Source organism: Notothenia rossii, assembly GCF_949606895.1.
Source record: "Notothenia rossii genome assembly, chromosome: 1".
Classification (NCBI taxonomy): Eukaryota; Metazoa; Chordata; class Actinopteri; order Perciformes; family Nototheniidae; genus Notothenia; species Notothenia rossii.
Window position 1 is genome coordinate 57,852,291 of NC_136912.1, and position 21,810 is coordinate 57,874,100.

General features: G+C 40.0%; 2 protein-coding genes across 2 annotated transcripts in view; both read left to right on the forward strand.

The window, feature by feature from the left end:
- LOC307021219 (uncharacterized protein) overlaps positions 1 to 20,241 on the forward strand; it is a 616,546-nt gene extending 596,305 nt beyond the window's left edge. The window contains exon 8 of the transcript XR_013803106.1: positions 19,609 to 20,241. The gene's annotated coding sequence lies outside the window, so the exon portion shown is untranslated. The remainder of the gene's footprint in view (positions 1 to 19,608) is intronic.
- Positions 12,592 to 14,712, forward strand: LOC307012793 (E3 SUMO-protein ligase ZBED1-like). Its single transcript, XM_079639962.1, has 2 exons — positions 12,592 to 13,748; positions 13,954 to 14,712. The coding sequence occupies exons 1-2, from the start codon at positions 12,693 to 12,695 to the stop codon at positions 14,440 to 14,442; spliced, it is 1,545 nt and encodes a 514-aa protein (XP_079496088.1). The 5' UTR covers positions 12,592 to 12,692; the 3' UTR covers positions 14,443 to 14,712.
- Positions 20,242 to 21,810: the final 1,569 nt, after the last annotated feature.

Below are 21,810 nucleotides of genomic sequence, written 5' to 3' on the forward strand. Positions count from 1 at the left end.
TAGACTTGACACAATAAACAAATGTTGGCTTTCTTACATATTTTTTAATTAAGAAATAAACCCAAGTATAGTTAGTTAGTGTAACACAAATTACTTTAATCAATTCACTTATTAAATGTATTTAGGACAGATCAACTCAAAATTAATTGTTTTCATCTGGGGACCGCCCCTTTGCACATCCCCTTAGCAAATGCGCGACATCCCTGTCATTTGCCGCCTTTTGTCTGGCGAGATAACCTTTTAACTAGCCAGATAACTGGTAGCTAGAAGCTAGCTTGCTACATGTGGGTAGCATTGAATACCTGCTGGATAATGGAGATCAGTAGATTGTATTATATTATATTAAATATTATTGTCATTGAACACAGTACACCAACATTCAGTTTATATCCAACCAAAAAAATGCAAAGAGTAATTAAAGTGCATGAGGTAAGCGCCGCCATTTTCTATCATAAAGCTCTGCAGGCCTGTCAACTCTCCAGGCCTTAGTGCAGGCAGGCAGAGGAGGACAGGTGAAGCCCCTCGTTTCTGTAGGAGTTCAGTTGAGTTTAGGCACTGGTCTTTTTTTTACTGCCAAATATTTAATATAAATAATGAGATAATACATGTGCTGAGTCTTTTATGGGTAACCTCACTCACAAGCAGGCACCCACAATTGTGCAGAAACGTAGGCCTAAGTTACTTTTTTGATTCCATTTTACTTCTCAGAGTAGTTTTAATGCTGCATACTTTTTGCTCGTACTTGAGGTAAACCTTTAGAAAAAGAGTCATCACTTTGAATTTGTTAGATTTGGGTGATTCTATGGTACTGTTTGAGACACATTTATATAATTCAAATCCAAAATGTTGCAAACACAAAGATTAAATAAAGAAGCACCATTTTTGTAAACTATTTTAAATACAGACATTCAAGATTAAATGTCAATGGTGTCTGTAAAGTGTGAATTTTCCTTAACTTTATTACTTTTATTAAACATGGTCAACATTCATTTTCAGACGTTTCGTGATACTTTCTTCTGTATCTTCAGATGGTAGTGTTGATCATTCATTGTAACATTTGCCCACAGATGCATGTGGTAATGAATAATCCTACATTTAGCTAGCTAATGGTACATTTTCCAAAATTGTTTTATATTTTATTAAAATGTCGGTGTAACATATTTGACATGCTTTCATGATTGGATTTCCGTTATGTAGCTTCAGTTTTGCTGTAAAATGATTGTTACTCTATTCTAAATGTTAACATTTTATCTGTTTTCTTTGGTGAGAGCTCTAATGCAATCTTAACTAATGCATTCTTACTCACATGTCTAATAATTTTACCTCTTATTTTGCAGTTTCATTTGGTTACCAAGCTACTTGTGGGAACTTCCTAATGATAGTAAGTAATAAGCTACTTTGTCAATACTGGCTCAAGCTGATCTGTATCATTGTCCGTTGTTCAGTGTGAAATGTACTAATTGTCTTTATTCTTCTTTTCAGATTATGAATGTGGCAGTGTGAGGTCTGCAGTTTGGAACTAGCTAGCAGGTATTTGTTGTTACAACATTTTAGGCAGACCCATGGGCATTTTAGGGGCAGTTATCGCTATCCATGTCCATACACAGATTGTCCGTGTACATTTGATACATGGAGTAAGCTACTAAATCACACATACAAAAGTCATGCTAAACAGCAAACTCCAAAGCCAGTAGAAGTACCTACATTCCAGTGTCATGTGTGCTCTTGCAGAGAACTATCAACAGAAAGAGATTTTTTTTCAACACATCAATGGACATCTCAGGCATGATGAAACAGTTCCGTGTATGTTTCTAGGATGCACATTTAAAGCTAACATTCACAGTACATTCAACACACACAAAAATAGGAAACACAAGGAACATACATTAAAAGACTTTAAAGCCAATGTCGTCAGTACAAGCTGTCAATCAGACAGTTCAGCAGTTGGGCCAACAGAGTCTGTGGATACAGATCATGAATATGAAACACTAAGTTGTGGTGATGCTGCAGAAATACACCTGCCCAATTTAATTGAAGAGAAAATTGCTGGCATTTTATTAAAGTTGGAAAATATTGTTCACATTCCAAAGGCAGTTATTGATGAGGTCCTCTGAGCTTCACTACATATTAAGTACAGCATATTTGCCTGTCACTAGAGCTATTGTTTCTGATGTATTCCAAAGTCATAAACTACAAGCTGAAGAGTCAGTAGTTGGTGAGCTTTCCACTGTTCTATGTAAATCTAATCCGTTGGGCATAGCTATTGCAAAGGACGGCCCTCTTGCTACTGCATATAAACGTACACAGTACTATACCTCTCATTTTGGGGTTTTAGAACCGGTTGAGTACATACTAGATGCCCAGAGGAATAGGACATTTCAATACATCCCTCTATTACAATCTTTGCAACGTTTGTTTGTGCATGTTTGTATGTGTTGACTGTTTTTATTATTGTCTATAATGATTAATGGCTCCACAATCGCAATTTGCCAATTATCCTACGTCCCAATTTGGTAGTAATTCTGATAAATAAGTAACACATTGTTGTTGTTTTTTTGTCAATAATATTTTTAAGGTGAATGCAGAGTTCTTGAGCATCACCACCAAGCCACTGCAATTGAAGTTCATGTATCAGCTGGACCACTTTTCCGACAAGCTGCTACAAATCTTCACCAGCAAAGGAGGAGTGAAGGGGAAAAAGATAAAGGAAGCCCTTGCAATCACAGATTCGGTTAGTGCAAATGCATTTTTTGTCAGACATCATGTCCTACTTAGAGACATTTCGACTGACACGACCTTTCTGGTCTTCAGACAACCGCTCTGTCTCACCCACATTAACTAAATTCTGTCTTGATTTGTCGACCCTGCTTTAGTGTGACAACATCAACACCAGGAGGGAGTGCATCCTGAGAAGCCTTGTAATATGCCTAAATGAAGATCCAGACTCATTCTTCAAGGAGTATCTGGTAAGTTTATACAATATTTTCCCCATGTAGCGTTGAACAGTGTTACCCTAACTTACACTGAACAAAAATATAAACGCAACACTTTTGTTTTTGCTCCCATTTTTCATGAGATGAACTCAAAGATCTAAAACATTTTCTAAATACACAAAATAACCATTTCTCTCAAATATTGTTCACAAATCTGAAAAAATCTGTGATAGTGAGCATTTCTCCTTTGCAAAAATAATCCATCCCACCTCACAGGTGTGGCATATCAAGATGCTGGTTAGACAGCATGATTATTGCACAGGTGTGCCTTAGGCTGGCCACAATAAAAGGCCACTCTGAAACTTGTTTTTTTGCTTTATTGGGGGGGTCTGGGGGGGGTCCGAAAACCAGTCAGTATCTGGTGTGAGGGTTAGGATTAGGGTTAGGGTTAGGGTAATGTTGTGAATCGAGTGGCCTGTGTTCATCGTCCATAACATACGCCTGACCATACCATAACCCCACCACCACCATGGGCCACTCAATTTTGTAATGGGGGATAAAGTAAAAAATAATTATATTTTTACATTATTTATTTACCAATTAATTATATTAGTTTGAGTTGGACAAATGTAAATTCATTTTATTTACGTAACGTATTAATTTTATTTCAGCTGTATTTGATAAAAATGAGTTGGACTAACTCAATTCAATTTTATTAAATGGATGTTCTTAGTTTCAGTTGGGGCTACGAATATTTATTGGATGGAAATCCTGCCCACAATTGAATTGAGTTCATCCAATGAGTTATTTTTTTGAGTGCATACTGTATGTGGTGAGAAACCAGGCCTTTCATTCATTATACTTTCATTCATTATACTTTCATGTATTTTTCCAAAGCAATGCCATTGCTTTTTTGCATTAAAGTGCCCTTTCATATTAGCAGGTTACTATTTAAATAATGAATTTGCAAGAACATTTTATTTTTTCGGCTAGGTGTTGACATTTTCTGTTAATTGTTTACTATGAATGAGTTACAAAAATAAGCCTTTATTTGCCATTTGGCACAATAAACCTTTATTTTGGTCGGGAGAATAGTTTCCTTTAAGCTTCCTTGCTGTGTTCTAACACAATAATGTATATATAAATGCATCACAAACATTTTCTATTTATTCTATTTCTTTATTTAAAATGTATTTGTTAATTCTCCTGCGGCTGCATGATGGAAAAACCAAAAGTTCATCATGGATGTGTGGTGGTTGTTAATATTGTTTTATTTTTTGAAAAAAATACATGAATGTTGTTCAAAGAAATGTGTTTGTCTTTATTGACTATTTGTTTTAAAATTTTATGATAAATGCTGTAGATATAAGAGATTAGGATGGATCCTGTAGAAGAATGTACGACATGCCTCTATTCACATGAAATAAATAATCGTATGTACCCCTTGAGCACTAGGTAGATTAAACAGAAAACTATAGCATAGTTTAAACAAAACATTAATGTGGCTTTAACAGGTACAAATTAGGCATGGGCGGTATCATTTTTTTCATACCGTCATACCTTGCTGACATCATACCGTGGTATACGGTATATGACGGTATCAGTCCCAATTTAAGGGGTAATTTCTCCCAAAAAAATATGTTTTACTCACTATATCAACAGCCCCACCAAAAATATTTTCCACCAGCCGCCACTGACGGTATGACTTGGGTCGACTTGAGTGAGGTGGCGTTCGGCGGCAAATAGATGTTTCGAACGGTATATTATATGTTCGGTGTAAAATGCAGCCCGAGCCGGTAGACGCTCGCAAAGTGCCGCGACGTGCGCGCAAGTGCAAAACAAGGGCTGCATACATGACACATTGTGCAAATGGCACATTTTGAGATCGGATACAGGACGTGTTTGTAGATGTCCGACGTTGTTTCCATAGTGAGCTAAGTTAACAATATATCATCATACATAAACATTTTCCGGGAGTAAATACTTGACTTATTGAATAAAGTTTGCTATATTCACTAACTAGTTTGGCAATATTATTCCGTGCACGTGTTAAAAACCTTATTTCCATTTGATTGATTGGATTACTCGCGTGAATGTTTAGCACGTAAATGCTTTCGTTTTTAAAACCGTCCGACCTCGACTACAAAACCATCAACCAGTTGCATAGGATTAAAAAATGTCAACACTCACTCACCCCGTCTTAAACATTCCCAAAGAAGAGCCTCTGTCTCTCGTTGTGCTGGATGAAGTCACTGGCGACGAGTAAACCCAAAATAGTCCCAAACAGGCGCAGAGGCATTTTTCTTTTTTACTAGTTGTCCGAGTTCGGGGCCGGCAAATGCTGCCGCCATCTTGCTCAGCTCAGCTCTGTGCTGAGCTCTGAGAGCGGGAAAGACAGACTGCCCTCCCCTGCCCTGTGCTGGCGCGTGCTGTGCATTACAACCAATGTCGTCCCTGTCAAAACTCTGTGTCAGTGTAATAGAATGAAACGCATCTGGGATTTGGCGCACAGTCTGTGACGTCACGGTATTGAAAATCATACCGACGGTATTTCAAAATACCCTGGTATACCGTAATACCGTCATACCGCCCAAGCCTAGTACAAATGAAATATACTGAGTATATTAAAAGCCTGAAATGAACATAAAAAGTAATGTTGGTTAAACAAAGGGTAAATGAATATACCTAATATTAAAAGAAATATTCACATTAACATAACAATTTCATGTTTCTTTGACATAACATAGTTGTGTGTTTTTAACATAATGGAATAGTTTTGAGTACACATGATTTTAATATGTGCAACCGATTTCCATGTTTTTTATTACTTAAGTCCAACAGACTTTTTACAGTGAAGCTTAAATAAAGAAATCATGTTGCTTTAACAGGTACAAGTTAAATATACTAAGCATATTAAAAGCCTAAAATGAACATTAAAAAGTTATGTTGGTTAAACATAGGGTGAATGAATATACTTAATATTAAAGGAAATATTCAAATGAAAATAACAGTTTGATGTTTCTTTGACATAACATAGTTGTGTGTCTTTAACATAATGGAATAGTTTTGAGTACACATGTTTTTAATATGTGCAACCGATGTCCATAATAAAATCATGTGAATCCAACAGCCTTTTTTTCATAGCTTTAATTGCCACCTACAACTTGCTAGCTCTTTATATACAGACAGGTGTGTTGGATTCTGGGTAAATTCTTCTGGATTTGAGTCATGCACTTTTGAAACTTTTCTACACAGATGTCCCGGTATTTGGGGGAAAGATGTAACCCCCATATCTACCCACTGAATTACTATAGGCTTGAATTTCAGCGTGTCGAGGATGAGTGCAGAGTATCTTCATCAGAGGGCCAACATGTTGATCATGTTTGGATTGCAGAGAATTCAATATTTCTCCAGAAAATCATCAGCATCCAGATTCACAAGCTGACATACTCGTGAAAGTATCATAAAACCATAAATTCACATAAACATCAATTCATTCCAAGATCTCGGTGGATTCAGAGTGGTTCTTCTAGGTCATGATGCACATGAAATGACGAAGATTAAATCAGAGTCTCTCAGCAGATGACAGAGCAGCATGTGATGTTGTTGGGCCTTACTGATGGTGTCCTGCCTCGGTATAGAATTTGTTTTTCATATGTAGCCATCCACACAATTATTTTGGGTAGTGACAATTGAATAGTGATTGGGGTTAAGAATTCAGGGGATTCATTCCACTGCAACAATGCATCAATTGTTTCCAGTAAGAACTGCAGAGGCGGTGTGTTGCTGAGTAAACTGATCATACACACAGTGTCCTAATGCTGCTGTGGTGGAACCCATTGATCTGCTGTCCCCCCCGCACTACTCTCCTAATGATATCTGAGATGCCACTGTTACAAAAACTGAGAACAGCATATCCCCAGCCCTCCAGAGCAATTTATTGTGGGAAGGTAATAATAAGTCTATATTTGAAAAAGTGGCCTGGATGAGCTCCTGTCTGATGTGGGCTGTGAGCCTGAAACCACAGCGAGTCGTGAGGGAGAAGTTAAAGAGAAGCTGGATTTGATTTAAAATGCGGGCTCATTCTTTCTAGCTTCCTAATTCAGTCAGTACACAAAAGGTTGAGGTGGAGAGTATATGTAGATTCAGGTTTTTCAGCAATAAAGTTGACCCACAATTTAAACAACCGACAGACAACAGTTTAGTCTGAGAATGAATCACATTAAAATTGACTGAATAACTACATTTCAACAAGTAGGCCTTTAGCTGATTCGTATCCTGATGTGGATCAAATAAACCCATTTTTTTTGTTATAACTTTATGTCTTTATTAGGATCCCCATTAGCACTAGCATGAGCATTGGCTATTCTTCCTGGGGTCCTCACACACTCAAAACATACATAAACATACATACAACAAAATTAAAACAAAACAAAACAGCTCATAATTGCATGCAATTTACAGTGCTGTATGAAGTGTAAATTAAAATGGTCATCCAATTATCGCAATCCTAAGGCCAAACAAAAGTAAATACAAATAAGTGTACATAATAACATATGCATATATAGCCACAGGCACAGTTCAAATTTACTTTATAATACTTAAATATTTTTTTAGCAACCTTTTTTCTAATGTACTTGAGAATGTTCCTGAATGATGTGAACCGGTAAAGATTTCCAGCTGATCATGGCTCTGTACATGACTGTTTTCTGTCCCATATTTGATTTAGATTTGGGTAATACAAACCTTCCTTCAATTGTATGTCGTGTTTGATAGTTATGTTGTGCATATTGCGCTATAAACCTTTGTGATAATATATCTGGTGAGTGAGTCACTGTAATATTTCTGACAAAATGTAATAAAATATAAGTTGACCTCGGTCTGACAGTTAACCATTTCAGTGTCTCCAGCATTTCAGTCATTTCTGTAGGAGCACTGCACTGCACATCGTGCTGTCTTATTTTGTGCTACTTGTAGTTTGTTTAAATCTTTTTCAGCAGCACTAGACCATATAACCAAACAATAATCAAGCTGCGACAGAACCAAAGCATCCAAAACTTGTCTCCTGACATCCATAGGCAAATATTTTACAATTATTTTTAGAAGTGACACACCCCTTCCCATTTTACACAACATTATCAATTTGTTAAGACCAAGATAATTTATGATCCAGGGTTATACCTAGCAATTTTGTCTCCTTGACCTGTTCAATTTCAATATGGTTTAAATGTAGTTGCAATTTTGGTTCACCTTTTAACTGATGATTTGATCCTATTAATAACTATTTTGTTTTTCCCGCATTAAGTACCAACTTATTATTTATGACACACTCTGATATCAGTAGCAGATCTTTATTCATAACATTTGTCAACTCTCTTGTAGTTGATGCTGCATAATATATTGTTGAGTCATCTGCATACATTACAATTTTAGCTTTTTCTAACACTAATGGTAGGTCATTTGTAAAAATAGAAAATAAAAGTGGTCCCAAACAACTACCCTGCACTGAAAAAAAGGGGAAAGTGGGGTTGTTCAATTTGCAAATATGCAGTTAATATATGAGACATAATTTATTCATGTTTCTCGTCGAAACATGAATCAATCATGTAGAACTATTTTAATCTTGAGGGCTGTACGTTCTATAAGTCTCAATCATGTTAAGAAATAAGAAAAAAGTTATGTTTATCTCTGTAACTCCGTCCACTGAGCACATACGTCAGCAGCTTGCGCTGCAGCCGATTACTCAGCTTCTAATGATTATTTACAAATATTTTATTCACAAATTAATATGGTCGGACTCAAACCCGTACTTAAATAGTTTCGTAATTGAACCTGAACAATATGGCACTTTAATGGACAAGATGTAAAGCAGAAGAAAGTTGCAAAGTATATTTATTTTTTTAAATGTGAAGCTTTTTCTTTTTTAAACAAAGGAGGGGGGGGTTCTACCATATTTTCTTCCCGCATCGGAGGAGTAAGCTGGTTCTGTCCCGAGAACATCTCTACAAGGTAACAGTTATTTAAAGTTATTTAATGTCATCAAATGTTCGTCATAGTTACAGGTTATCACAAGACGTATTGTTTGCAAAAAGCAGAGTTCACATTTGCCGTTACAACGAGCAACGTAAATACAGCTGTCAATTTGTAAACATTGTCATTCACTGGTGTTAGCTAGGATAAAGCCATGAAAATCTTAAAGTGAGTTTATATTGATTGACTTGTGTTTAGCGTGTTTTTATACTGTGAGTATTTGTAGAGCGTAAGTCCGGCAGTTGCTTGATTTACAATATTTAAAACTATGAACCCTGCCCAAAGTTATGTACATTAAACCGAGCTCAGTGGGGAGGGGGGAGTCATAGCTGATGGATGAGCTTGCAGCATGTTTGCATGTCTATAGGCTACGTCTTGTTTTAAATTATTGTTTCATGTCTGCTGTCAGGCGGTGTAGAACTTTACTGCTTCGGTCTGGCTCTGCATGTCTACTCTTGTGCCGACTTTTAAGGGCGCTGATGCAGGTTGTAGGCCTACCTTACGTTAAGCGACCATCTTTACCCATTTAAGATGTTGATTGTTAAAGATACAATATTGTCTGTGGGACCGCAGTGCTTTCCCTAAAAAAACTGTGTTTATATCTGTTGTGTATTAGTAGAAAGAAATTAATGAAACAAGGGACAGAGGATACGGGTACTCAACTCTTTACTGTTCGTCATGCTTAACTGCCACAGCATCAACTCCCGGGCTTACTCTTCTTCTCTCAACATTGTATGTATACTCTGGTTACACTGCGCCCCCTATTGGCAGGAGTATATTAGAACACAACATTTCCCCCCTTCTTAAAAAGAGTTACTTCTCCCCTTGAACAGCATGCATAACATTAGCATTTTAAACAGACACTTACGTAGTAACCATGAAACCATCTGTAATGATAATAACTTCACATATCACAATATGCAGAACATTTTCAAACATTAATTCAACCACAGTTTAAGTGACATAGTCCTCAATCCAAACAGGCTGCTTTCTGATTCGCTGGTTCCTGCTCTGAGCACCATGCACTGTAGCTGGCTCAGCAGGCCTCACTTCTTCTGATGGAGGAGTGAATGTTTCTGGAAGCACCGACAGGTGTGAAGCACCCCAGGTTTTTCCATTATCAAGTGTGTAACTGTGAGGTCCTTTCTGCTTGGTCACTTTCAGAGGCTCACTGAACTTTGGCTTTCCCTTTTTGACATGCAGCGGGTTTCTCACACGCACCAGGCTTCCCGGATGTATTTTGGGAATCTTGGCATTTCTTTTTGCATCAGAATATGTTTTCATGTGCCACTGTTTCTCTTCCACTCTGTCTCTCAGTTCCTGATCCTGAGTATCCGTAAGCTGTGGCAGGATTGAGAGTTTGGTTCGCATTTTTCTTCCATACATGAGCTGGAACGGAGATGTCCCTGTAGTGGCGTGAGGTGTAGCTCTGTAGACCTGAAGAAACTCAGCAACGTGAGCTTTCCACGGAGCGTTCTCTCTCTGTGCCGTGAGAATGCTTTCCTTCAGCACTCTATTTAGCCTCTCCACCGCTCCATTTCCTTCTGGATGGTAGATTGTAGTCCTGATGTGTTGGATGTCTCTTTCTTCTAGGAAAAAGGCGAGTTCTGAGGATGTGAATTGTGGACCGTTATCTGTCACCACAGACACAGGGTTCCCTTTTTGGCTGAACACTGATCTCATGAAGGTGATCACTGTTGCAGTAGTGCATCTTGGGGCAAAACACACTTCTGGCCATTTTGAATAGTATTCAGTCATAGTAATAGCAAACTTACAGTCCACCGGACCAGTCTCAAATGGGCCCACGATGTCGAGGGCAAGCTTTTGCCATGGCCCCTGAGGCAGAGGGACTGGTGTCATAGGTGCAGGGTTAGTTTTAGCTGTTTTATCATTCATCTGGCAGGACACACAGGCGGCGATAACCGATTGTACCAGTGCATCCATTTTAGGCCACCAATACAAGTCTCTGAGTCTCTGTTTTGTGCGTGTGCTAAGGATACCATGTGTGAGTGTAGCTTTACTGGAACAACTAACCTGTGACTCCCTCTCAGAATGAGTTGTTCATGTGCAGAAAGTTCATTTCTCACCTGGTAGTACGGCAACATGTTAGCAGGCAGGCCTTTGGATGAAGCTGGCCACCCGTCTGTCATGTAGTTGCGTAGCTGACGTAACTCTGGACAGGAAGTGCAGGCATCTGTGAAGTCAGACGAGGGAACAGCAGTCAGCAGGGCAGAGACAGCAGCAACCATCTCTGGTTCCGTGTCTGAGGTGCAGTCCTGTCCGTGTGGCAGTGGCAGGCGGGAAAGGCAATCTGCTGCATGGTTCTGAGCACCGGGTCTGTAGACAATATCATAGTTGAAGCAGAGTAGCCTGGCCGACCAGCGTGCTACTCTCATACCAGCTCTCCCCATGCCTTTTGTAGCCAAGAGTGTGGTCAAAGCTTGGTGATCAGTCCTTAAGGTGAACTTTGTTCCCCACAAGTAGGTTCTCCCACGCTCTGCAGCCCACACACAGGCCAAAGCTTCTTTTTCTACCACAGAGTACTTTCTCTCTGCAGCACTAAGAGAGCGCGAAGCAAATGCCACTGTTCTTTCAGTGTTGTCACGATGTATCTGTGTCAGCACCCCACCTATGCCATAGTCTGAGGCATCTGTAGACACTATGGTGGGCCGTGACGGGTCAAAAAGAGCGAGTGATGAACTGTCTGTGATGAGTAGTTTAACCTGCTGAAAACTACTCTGTGCCTCATCAGTCCATGTGAATGTAGCTCTGCGTAGCACATCTCTCATTGGTTCCACCACAGTTGCATAGTTCTGTATGAACTTGGAGTACCACGATGTTAGGCCAAGAAAAGACCTGAGAGTCACTGGATCACTGGGTGATGGAGCATCCCGAATAGCTGCAATGTGGTCATCATTTGGCAGCAGACCTTCCTTGCTTATGCTGTGTCCTAGATACGTTAGTTTGTCCTGGTAGAATTTGCATTTATCTGTGTTGAGACTTAGTCCAGCTTCCTGCAGTCGGTACAGTACTGCTTTCAGGCGGGTTTCATGCTCAGCACGGCATGAGGAGTAAATGATGATATCATCCAGATATGCCTGCACTCCAGGTAAATCTTTCAGCACCATGGACATCATCTTCTGAAATGCTGAGGGTGCTGATTAGTGGTGTCAACAATAATCGATTCGGCGATGCATCGCAATGCGGGGCATGCACGATTCAGCATCGATGCGGCAAAGTGCCATAATCGAAACTGTGTTAAACTCCAAACTAGTGACAGAACAATTGCCCCGCGAAGTTTCAATTACTTCCGGCGGCATCATAACAACATTAATCAAGATGGCTGAGGCGGAGGGAGATGACCACGATAGACGGACCATTAAAAACGCACCCAAAGCGTGGAAAGCTGACATCTGGGCACATTTTGGATTCTACGAAGTAAATGGGAAACTAGACAAGACTTACGCGGTGTGTAAAACCTGCCACACTAAAATCAAACACGTTGGCAATACAACTAACTTCACAAATCATGTTGATCGCTGGCATCCTGAGTTGGCTTCAAAAGCAACACAAAAAGTTGATACATCCCAGCCAAGAATTGACGAGTCGCTAGTGTCAACTTTGCCACACAACTCTGAGAGAGCAAAGAGGATCACACGATCGGTGGCATGTTTCATAGCGAAAGATCTACGACCCTATTCTGTGGTAGAAAATGTGGGGTTTCGCCACATGCTTAAAACACTTGAGCCCCGGTATAAGCTACCGACAAGAGCTACTTTCACGGATTCTGCGCTTCCCGCAATATACAAAGAAACCAAAGCAAAGGTAATGGAATCCATGTGTAAAGCCAGTCGTGTAGCCATTACAAGTGACGCCTGGACTTCAGTCGCAACAGAGTCCTATGTAACCATAACGGCACATTATATTAGCGAGGATTGGCAGATTGCATCACATGTGCTGCAGACGAGAGCAGTTTATGAGAGCCACACTGGTGCTCATATGGCGAGGCTACTCTTGGATGTTGTTGAGGAATGGCAGCTAACAGATAAAAGTGTTGTGCTGGTGACGGACAACGCCGCTAATATGATAAGTGCTGCTGAAATTGGGAAGTTCCCTCATGTTAAATGCTTCGCGCATACGTTGAACCTCGCTGCGCAGCGGGCGCTTAAGCTACCGACGGTCTCCAGGCTTCTGGGCAGAGTCCGACGCATCTCAGCATACTTCCACCGCAGCACAAAGGCAAAGCACCTGCTTGAAGAAAACCAGAGGGTTGTTCTTAAACTGACAAGTCCACTGAAACTGATAACTGATGTCGCCACAAGGTGGAATAGTGCTCACGATATGATGGAGAGGTTTTTGCAACTGCAAGCTGCAGTGCATGCCACACTGCTGTCGCCTGCCCTAAATGTAGATGAAAGTGACATCGTCACTCTCAGCAGAGCAGATCTGGCTAACATGGAGGAAGCAGTGAAGACATTAAAACCAGTGAAGGATGCCACTGTTTTTATGTCAGAGGAGAGCAGTCCTACAGTCAGCCTCATTGCACCAGTATATGCCCAACTCCTCCATAACATGTCAGACACTATTGGAGACCAACCACTGATCCGGGATGTGAAGAATGCCATCAAAACAGATCTCCTTAAGAGGTACAACAGTGGGGCAGAGAAGAAGATCCTTCATACATCCTCTGCCCTGGATCCTCGCTTTAAGGGGTTACCTTTCCTGACAGAAGAGGAGAGATTAGATGTCTACGCAGGAGTGACTTCAGAGGCTGCATCCCTGGAGGTAATTGAATTTCTACTTGTAAAACTTATGGAATATCTTTCAATTCAATTGTAATAACAATGTAATGTTAAATAAGCAGCTGCATAGTCAGTAAAATGTTAAGACTGAGAAAAATAGTTATCTGTTGTGATGTGAGCTGCAGCATTGGCTGAGAAAGTGCTGCTAACTGCTGTTTTTTGCTCTTATTTATTTTGTTCAAACACAGTATGAGAGGAGACGTAGGACAGAAGATGAAGCGCCTGGCAGAACAGGAAGTTCAGGAACCAATGAAGAGTTGCTGTCCGTGGATGACAATGTGTCTGACTTAGCAGGCCCCTCTGCCCCCAAAAGAAGAGCCTCGTCATCGCTGCTTGTGAGTTTGCTGGGAGCTGCTTTCAATGACATCAGTGAACCTGCAGGACAGAGTAAGACCGCCGATGCCAGTGCTGACGAGGAAATGGAATTGTACTGTAGATCTCCAGCTGCACCTCTCTCTGAGGATCCCTTGGACTGGTGGCATCGCCATAAGGGCACATTTCCTCTCCTCTCTAGGTTGGCAAAGAGATACTTGTGCATCCCAGGGACAAGTGTGTCAGCAGAGAGAGTATTCTCCACTGCAGGAGATATTATCACTGCAAAAAGAAGCGCTCTCAAACCGGACCATGTTGATCAGCTTGTGTTTTTGCACAAGAACCTTGAAATTCCCAAATGCTGAACAGTGAGAAGTTATGATGTAGGCTTAGGTCAAACTATATATTTCCTCACTCTGAAACGGATTGTTTATGATGGTGATGTTGAACTCAGACGGAAGAAGTTGTTTGCACAAATTTGGTAGTAGCCTAAGCCTACACACTTTATTTTTGGTTTACATTACAATATATTTCTCATCTTGATATTTTGTTGTATGCAGCTGATGTGATTGCCAGGTAGGATTCTCATCTCAGGTATATAATTGTTGTCATTGTCTTAAAGCTGCTAAGCTGTTGTTTTGTTGAAAAAAGTTGCACTTGACTTTACTACTTGAAAAAGTTTCACAGTAATAAGTGGTTACTGTGTGTTGCACTGAGTATTTTTATTGCTGGGTGCCTGGGTGGTTGGTTGTTGTTACAATAGTGTGACTGATTACTGTTTGCACAGGAGTTCAGGAAGTGACCTGTTGTCGAGCGTCTATTTTATTGTGTGTAAAATAACTGCTGGACAATATTGGCTGTAATTGCTCTATTCAATTTCAAATGGTTCTAAAGCAGAGAGAAGAGAAACATTTCTTATTCAAAGCAGTGATTTATGTTTTCTTTTTTTTCAGGTTTGAAAATGCCATATCCAATACCCTGTACCATTTTTTATTATTATTTAATTTTATTTAATGACATTTATGTCAAAGATGCAGGAGAGTGATAATACACACATAGCAGCCAATAAAATCTATCCTATCTGACTGCTTGTATTGCCTCATGACTCACGAAAAAAGTCCCTTGTTGTGTGCAGTAGAATTGTGATGCATCGCAATGCATCGCAATGCATCGTAGAATCGAATCGAATCGAATCGTTACCTGGTGAATCGTAATCGAATTGAATTGTGAGGGCAGTGCCAATGCACACCCCTAGTGCTGATGCTAGCCCATAGCAAACTCGCTTGTACCTGAAAAGTCCCTCGTGAGTAATGAAAGCAGTCAGATCTCTGCTGTCCTCATGCAGTGGAAGCTGGTAGTATGCATTAGCCAGGTCGAGGGTTGAGAATATGGTAGCTCCTCTGAGTTCTGAGAAGAGCTCCTCCATGTGTGGAATGGGGTAGCAATCCATTATGAAGGCCTTGTTAGGCTCCCTGAGGTCTGTACACATCCTTATTTTAGATGAGTTCTTTCGTTGAGTCACAACGATCGGTGACACCCAGGGAGAGGCATCTATTTTTTCAATGATGTCAGCATCAAGAAGGCGCTTTAACTCTGCAGAAACAGCATCTCTGACTGAGAATGGAAGCCTTCTCAATTTCTGCTGCACAGGCTTCACCTCATCTTTCACTCTTACTTTGTGTACTACGTTCCTAACACAGCCCATAGGTAAAACTGTATTAACAGGTGCAGATGCAGTAGGTGTCGGTGTAGTAGGAGTTGCAGGTGGGGTTGTTATCTCTCTGACTGTGTGCTCTGACTTCAGTACCACTCTGTTTCTCATGATGACCATTTCCAGTGCCTCAAACAGGTCCAGGCCCAGCAGTATTGAACCTGACTTCACAATGAAAATGGTAGCCGAGGCAGTATTTCCGTCATGGAATGCACGTAAATGCAGTTTCCCTAGTACTGGGATTCTCTGTCTTGAGTATGTGACTAGAGGAACCTTTGTAGGTTTCAGTGGTATGTGACTGAAATAGGTCTCGTACACATGAGCCGGCAGCAGTGACACTGAAGAACCAGTATCTACTATCATCTCAAATGACTGGTTAGCAGGAGAAAGTCCCAAATCTACAGTGCACATTATTTTCTTCTCTTTTGGGGCAGAATTATTCAGCAATAAAACAGTCAGTTCTGGAATAACGACCTCCCTCACTTCACGTTTTTGTTCTGAACGACACACTTTGGCAAAATGCCCAGTTTTTCCACAGGATTTGCATATTTTGTTTGTAGCAGGGCATTGTGTGGAATTGGCCATATGTTTATCTGAATCACATCTGTAACATCTTCGTGCTTGCTCAGACTTTCTCTCACCTTGCCTTTGTTTACTTGCATCGGGACGTTTTTGTTCCCATTTTGGCGCGCTGATCTCTCTCACAGGCACTTCACTGTTGGAGAACTCGGCCACGTTGCGCGCCGCCATTTCCACCTGATTTGCAATCTGAATGGCTTTATCCAGTGTCAGTTTGTCTTCTAGCAGCAAGCGTTCACGTATGCGTCCACTGTAGGCTTTTTCCACGATCTGATCACGCAGCATATCCTGTTCTGCATTTCCAAATTCACAAAAAACGAGCATTTCACGTAGCGCAGAGACGTACTGTGCAATTGTTTCATCATGTCTCTGGGCTCGTTGGCGGAACCTGTGTCTCTCCGCAATTACGTTTACCTTCGGCACGAAATGCGCCCGTAGTGTAGCCACGGCATGGTTGTATGTAGTTCCCGTTTCAGTCAATGTGTAGAATATCCTCTGTGCTTCGGTTCCGACGCTGTGTAGCAGCGTTGCACGTATACGGGTATCCGGCCACTTGGCTCCTTCCACGTCGATCACTAGCAGATAGTTTTCGAACATTTTTAGCCATGTTCCAAATGGCATAGTAGGTTCTCCCGGACACTGAAGAAAGGTGGGAGGTAAAGGAGTAGAAGCCACGGCCATCCTCGTCGCCAATTTGTTGTGTATTAGTAGAAAGAAATTAATGAAACAAGGGACAGAGGATACGGGTACTCAACTCTTTACTGTTCGTCATGCTTAACTGCCACAGCATCAACTCCCGGGCTTACTCTTCTTCTCTCAACATTGTATGTATACTCTGGTTACACTGCGCCCCCTATTGGCAGGAGTATATTAGAACACAACAATATCTCTGCTTTGATCCGCTCTGTGTTCATGTAAATACCGTAAATACACACAGATCAAAACAGATCAAAACAGAGACATACTAGGCTTGTTTGAGACGAGCTGCGGCTCGCCTCGAAAGTAGACGAGAATAGCCGATCGCAGCCGGGGGAGGTCTCAAAAAGCTTGCCTGAAGTCGGACAGCTCGGAGTCGGCTTCTTCTTCTTCTTCTTCTTCTTCTTCTTCTTCTTCTTCTTCTTCTTCTTCTTCTTCTTCTTCTTCTCTCGTTTTTTTGGCGGATTGCAAACAACTTTAAGTTGCATACCGCCACCTCCGGAGTTGGCTCGACTCGGTTTGCATTTATAAAGAATGCACAAATGTGTTTAATCGTTAATGTCAGATATGTACTAAGTAAATACATTTGTTCCTGCTCAAGATTAGATTCAACTTTATTGTTATTGCACAGATTACAGGTGAGCGCTCAGCTCGAGATACCAGCGAGTCGTTTCCCATCAAGCATTTCGCTTCCGCAGCCCGCGGAGAGGAACTGCGCCACCTCGCCGCGCCTCACTCTCACTCGCGTCTTTGTCCCACGAGATTTCAACGTCTCATGAAGGTGAGCCTCCAGAGCAAGCCGGACAAAATGACTAACCATCATGCAACGCATTAGCAAGAAGTTGATAAGGGTTACGATCCACCCGCTGTGAAATGAACTTATCTTCCATATTTTCCGTACACTTGTGTTTACGGAAGTTGAGATGTTTCTCGGTTGTGATTTGTTGTTCCTCGTCACATGACGGGCGGTGCGCGCTGCTGCAGTGCAGGTCTCCATTGAAACCAATGGAAATGAGCTCGCAACTCTGATGTGTATGGCTCCGTACAAAGTTGTACTCATTGCATTAGTATAGGCTACTGTAGCTTTTTACACTGGAGGCGCCCCTCTCGGCCGAAGTCGGTTCATATTAACCTAAAGGTACATAATTAAATGGTAAATGTCGCCTTTAAGGAGCAGAACATTTTTGTTTTATTTGTGTGTGAAAAAGGAAATAATTTCAAATATGTTTTTCTTAAAACTTAAACTTTATCTTTAACTAATTGAAAACTGGTATATGACCATTTCTGAATATTTATTCATAAGATTTACATACTGCAAACATTGCAGGGATATGCACATTTTCTGATTTATTTGGCAAAAGTGATTCAGAAAGTGAGAGGCAAAAGCCAAACATTCTGCAATAAAGCCTCCTTCACAAAAGTGATAATGTTTTGTTTGTTGAAATGGCAAAAGGGTGTTTCTTATATGTAGTCTTATATTACAGTAATACTTATTTTAAGTCGCTTTGGAAAAAAACGTAAACTAAATTAAATATAATGTAGTCTAACCTGGTTGTTCGTACTTGATATAAAAAGTTATTCTCACTATAGTGCCAAAACAGGAGTAATGTAGTCCCTTTTCCGTGCTCTGGTCAATACATTTTGAATCAGCTGAAGCAACTTAACTGAGTTTTTGGTACACACTGATAATAAAGATCTACAATAATCCAGCCTTGAAGTAACAAATGCATGGACTAGTTTCTCTGCATCGTTTTGAGGCAAGATATGCCTGGTATGTGATTTTGTAAATACATTTAGCACACAACTACAATCATAACATCATTAGAAAATTAAATGATTTCATGATTTTTATTACTGTGATATTTTTTTTTCATTGATAAATGCGGAGTTTAAGCGTATAACAACCCTGCCCCTCCAATCAAGATTTCTCTCTCGGCTGGATGTGCTATCTGACAAACTTCTGAAGGTTTTTAAGAAGAGAGGAGGACAGAAAGGCCAGCGTCTGAACTGTATTATGTCAAACATGACTCAAGTAAGAATTAATTTTAAGGAAATTATACATCGAGTCAATAGTGTACACATTTCATTGAGCAAAACAGATTCTTTATTTTCTTATTCCCCTTCACTTAGGTTGATGATGTCGATTTAGGCCGGGATTGTCTTCTCAAGGAGCTGTGTGCTCAATGAGAAAGTTTGTGGTCCGTAGAAGTAATATTTGACCTTTTGATTTTTTTGTTGGGCTTTAAAATATGTATTTATTGAAAAACCACATAGTATATAGCCTAAACCCTAAAGTATGTGAACATCCCTCTGTTTAATAGCCAGACTACGCTGAAAAGCTAGAGGGCTTTTCATTTAAAACGGATACAGGAAATGAAACATTTTTTATCAGGTCAGACAGGAGTATATCAGATCACAAGGAGGCTTAAAATTACAGAAATCTGAACAAATGTACTTGTTAAACACAGGGACTTAGTAATGGGTATATATATGTATTGATTTGTTAGATCTCACTCTTTTCCTTTTGTGACTGTGCACTCTGCAGGCAGAAGATGAAGACGTCATTCTGCGGTCCATTCAGGGGATTACAGTGGGACTTTATTTTGTCAAACACAATTCCACCATGAGACCAGAGGACAGATGAGACCAGAGGACAGATTGTTCTGGAAGGCCAACAGGTACTATCTGATGTGGACAACATTGCATTAGCTGCTACCATGCTGTTTGGACTAATGTATGCAATGAACCTGACAACCCCCCTAAACTGAAGTGCACGTTCGAAGTGCTCCAGCAAATGTTAATGGGGCTAGACGGCAACATGCTCTCCAAGAAAGCCCAAGCGTTTAAAAACAAACTATTTGAGTGAGCTGTTTGTCAGGTAACTTTCTAACCACCTCAGAGTTTCAAAATTAAAACCATATGGTTCCAGCTTGTGTAACAACAAAGAATGGTCAATGACATCAAAAGCAGAACTAAAATCAAGTAGTACTGCACCCACTAACTTCCTATTATCTAGTTCGCCCTTCCAGTCATCTGTCATTTGTGTTAAAGCGGTGCATGTGGAATGGCCAGGTCTGTAAGCATGTTGATACACAGTATTCACAGCATTCAGGAGGCGGTTGTTAAATTACAGGCTGTTTTTAACATTATTCAGACTCAGCTCTCTGAACTAAAGCTTCTTTTTAAATTTGGATAAAACCAAGATAATGCTCTTTTCAAAAGCTAAAAAGACACCAGAGCCTGTTTTAGATATTGTATCAACGCAAGGAACAAAACTTGAAGTTGTTGCCTGTTACAAATACCTTGGTATCTGGCTTGATGACTGTCTCTCTTTTAAACTTCATGTCAATAACCTGCTTAAAAAACTGAGGGTTAGGCTAGGTTTCTTTTTCAGGAATAAGTCCTGTTTCTCGCTTGAGGCCAGGAAAAGGCTAGTCACTGTGACCTTTTTACCTGTGCTGGACTATGGTGATCTGCTGTATATGAATGCACCTGCCAACTACCTGAGCAAACTAGATGCTGCGTATCATAGTGCTCTGAGATTTGTCACAAATTGTAAAGCACTTACTCATCACTGTACACTGTATACCAAGGCAGGTTTACCATCACTCACTGTACGGAGGCTCAGTCACTGGTACACTTTTATCTATAAAGCTATGTTGGGCAAACTCCCGTATTATATCTGTTCTTTGATAAAGCAGAAATTTGCAAGCAGCTATTGTCTGCGACCGCAGGATATAGTCTTGTTAGATGTGCCAAGAGTAAGGACTGTCTTAGGGAAGACAGCTTTTATGTTCGCAGCTCCACTTGCTTGGAACAGTCTAAAGGCAAAATTGAAATTGAGCATTTTTATTTCTCTGAATGTATTTAAGGCACGTCTAAATGAAATGCTTTCTTAAACTCTGGGTATTTGTAAATGTTGAATATGTAAATATGATATCCTCTGTTGTTTGTTTGTTTGTTGTTTTTATGTTTCATGTGGAACTAAATGATGCAGGTCTCCCTTGTAAATGAGATCGATGATCTCAAGGGACCAATCTGTCTAAATAAAGGTTTGAAATGAAATGAAATGAAATTAAGTTTGTTACCTTCAAAGTATTTTTGTATTTGATTGAAAATTATTCTCTCCATTATCTTTGATAATGCTGGTAATAAACGTATTGGACGGCTATTTGTACCAGAAAATGGTCCAGCTTGATTTTTTGCAAGTGGAATAATTTTTTCTATTTTCCATGCCTGTGGGCAAATACATTTATCAATACTCAAATTTATAATATGACAGATAGGCTCTGCAACAAAATTAGCACTAAGAAATGTACCAACTAAATTATCCACTCCTGGTGGTTTATCATTACATTTACCTCGTAGACATTCAACATCTGTAATTGTCACTTTTTCTATTTTAAATGTACACTTCTTATTTTTCATAATTAAATCCTTTATTAGAAATTTGGAGTTACTATTTATAGTTTGATTCATATTTCTCCTCAAATGTTTTAATTTATCAAGAAAATAATCATTCAGATGATTAGCAATTTGTACTGGTTTTGTCAAAAATTTCCCATCCAAGTCAAAATATGTTGAGGTGGATTTTGGCTTACGGCCCATCATGCCATTCACTAAACTCCACAGTTTGTTCTTGTCATCCTTTATCTCTTTAATTTTATTTCCATAATACAACTGTTTTTTCTTTTTATTTAATGCTGTAACATGATTCCTTAACCTTCTATAAATTTGCCCATCCGAC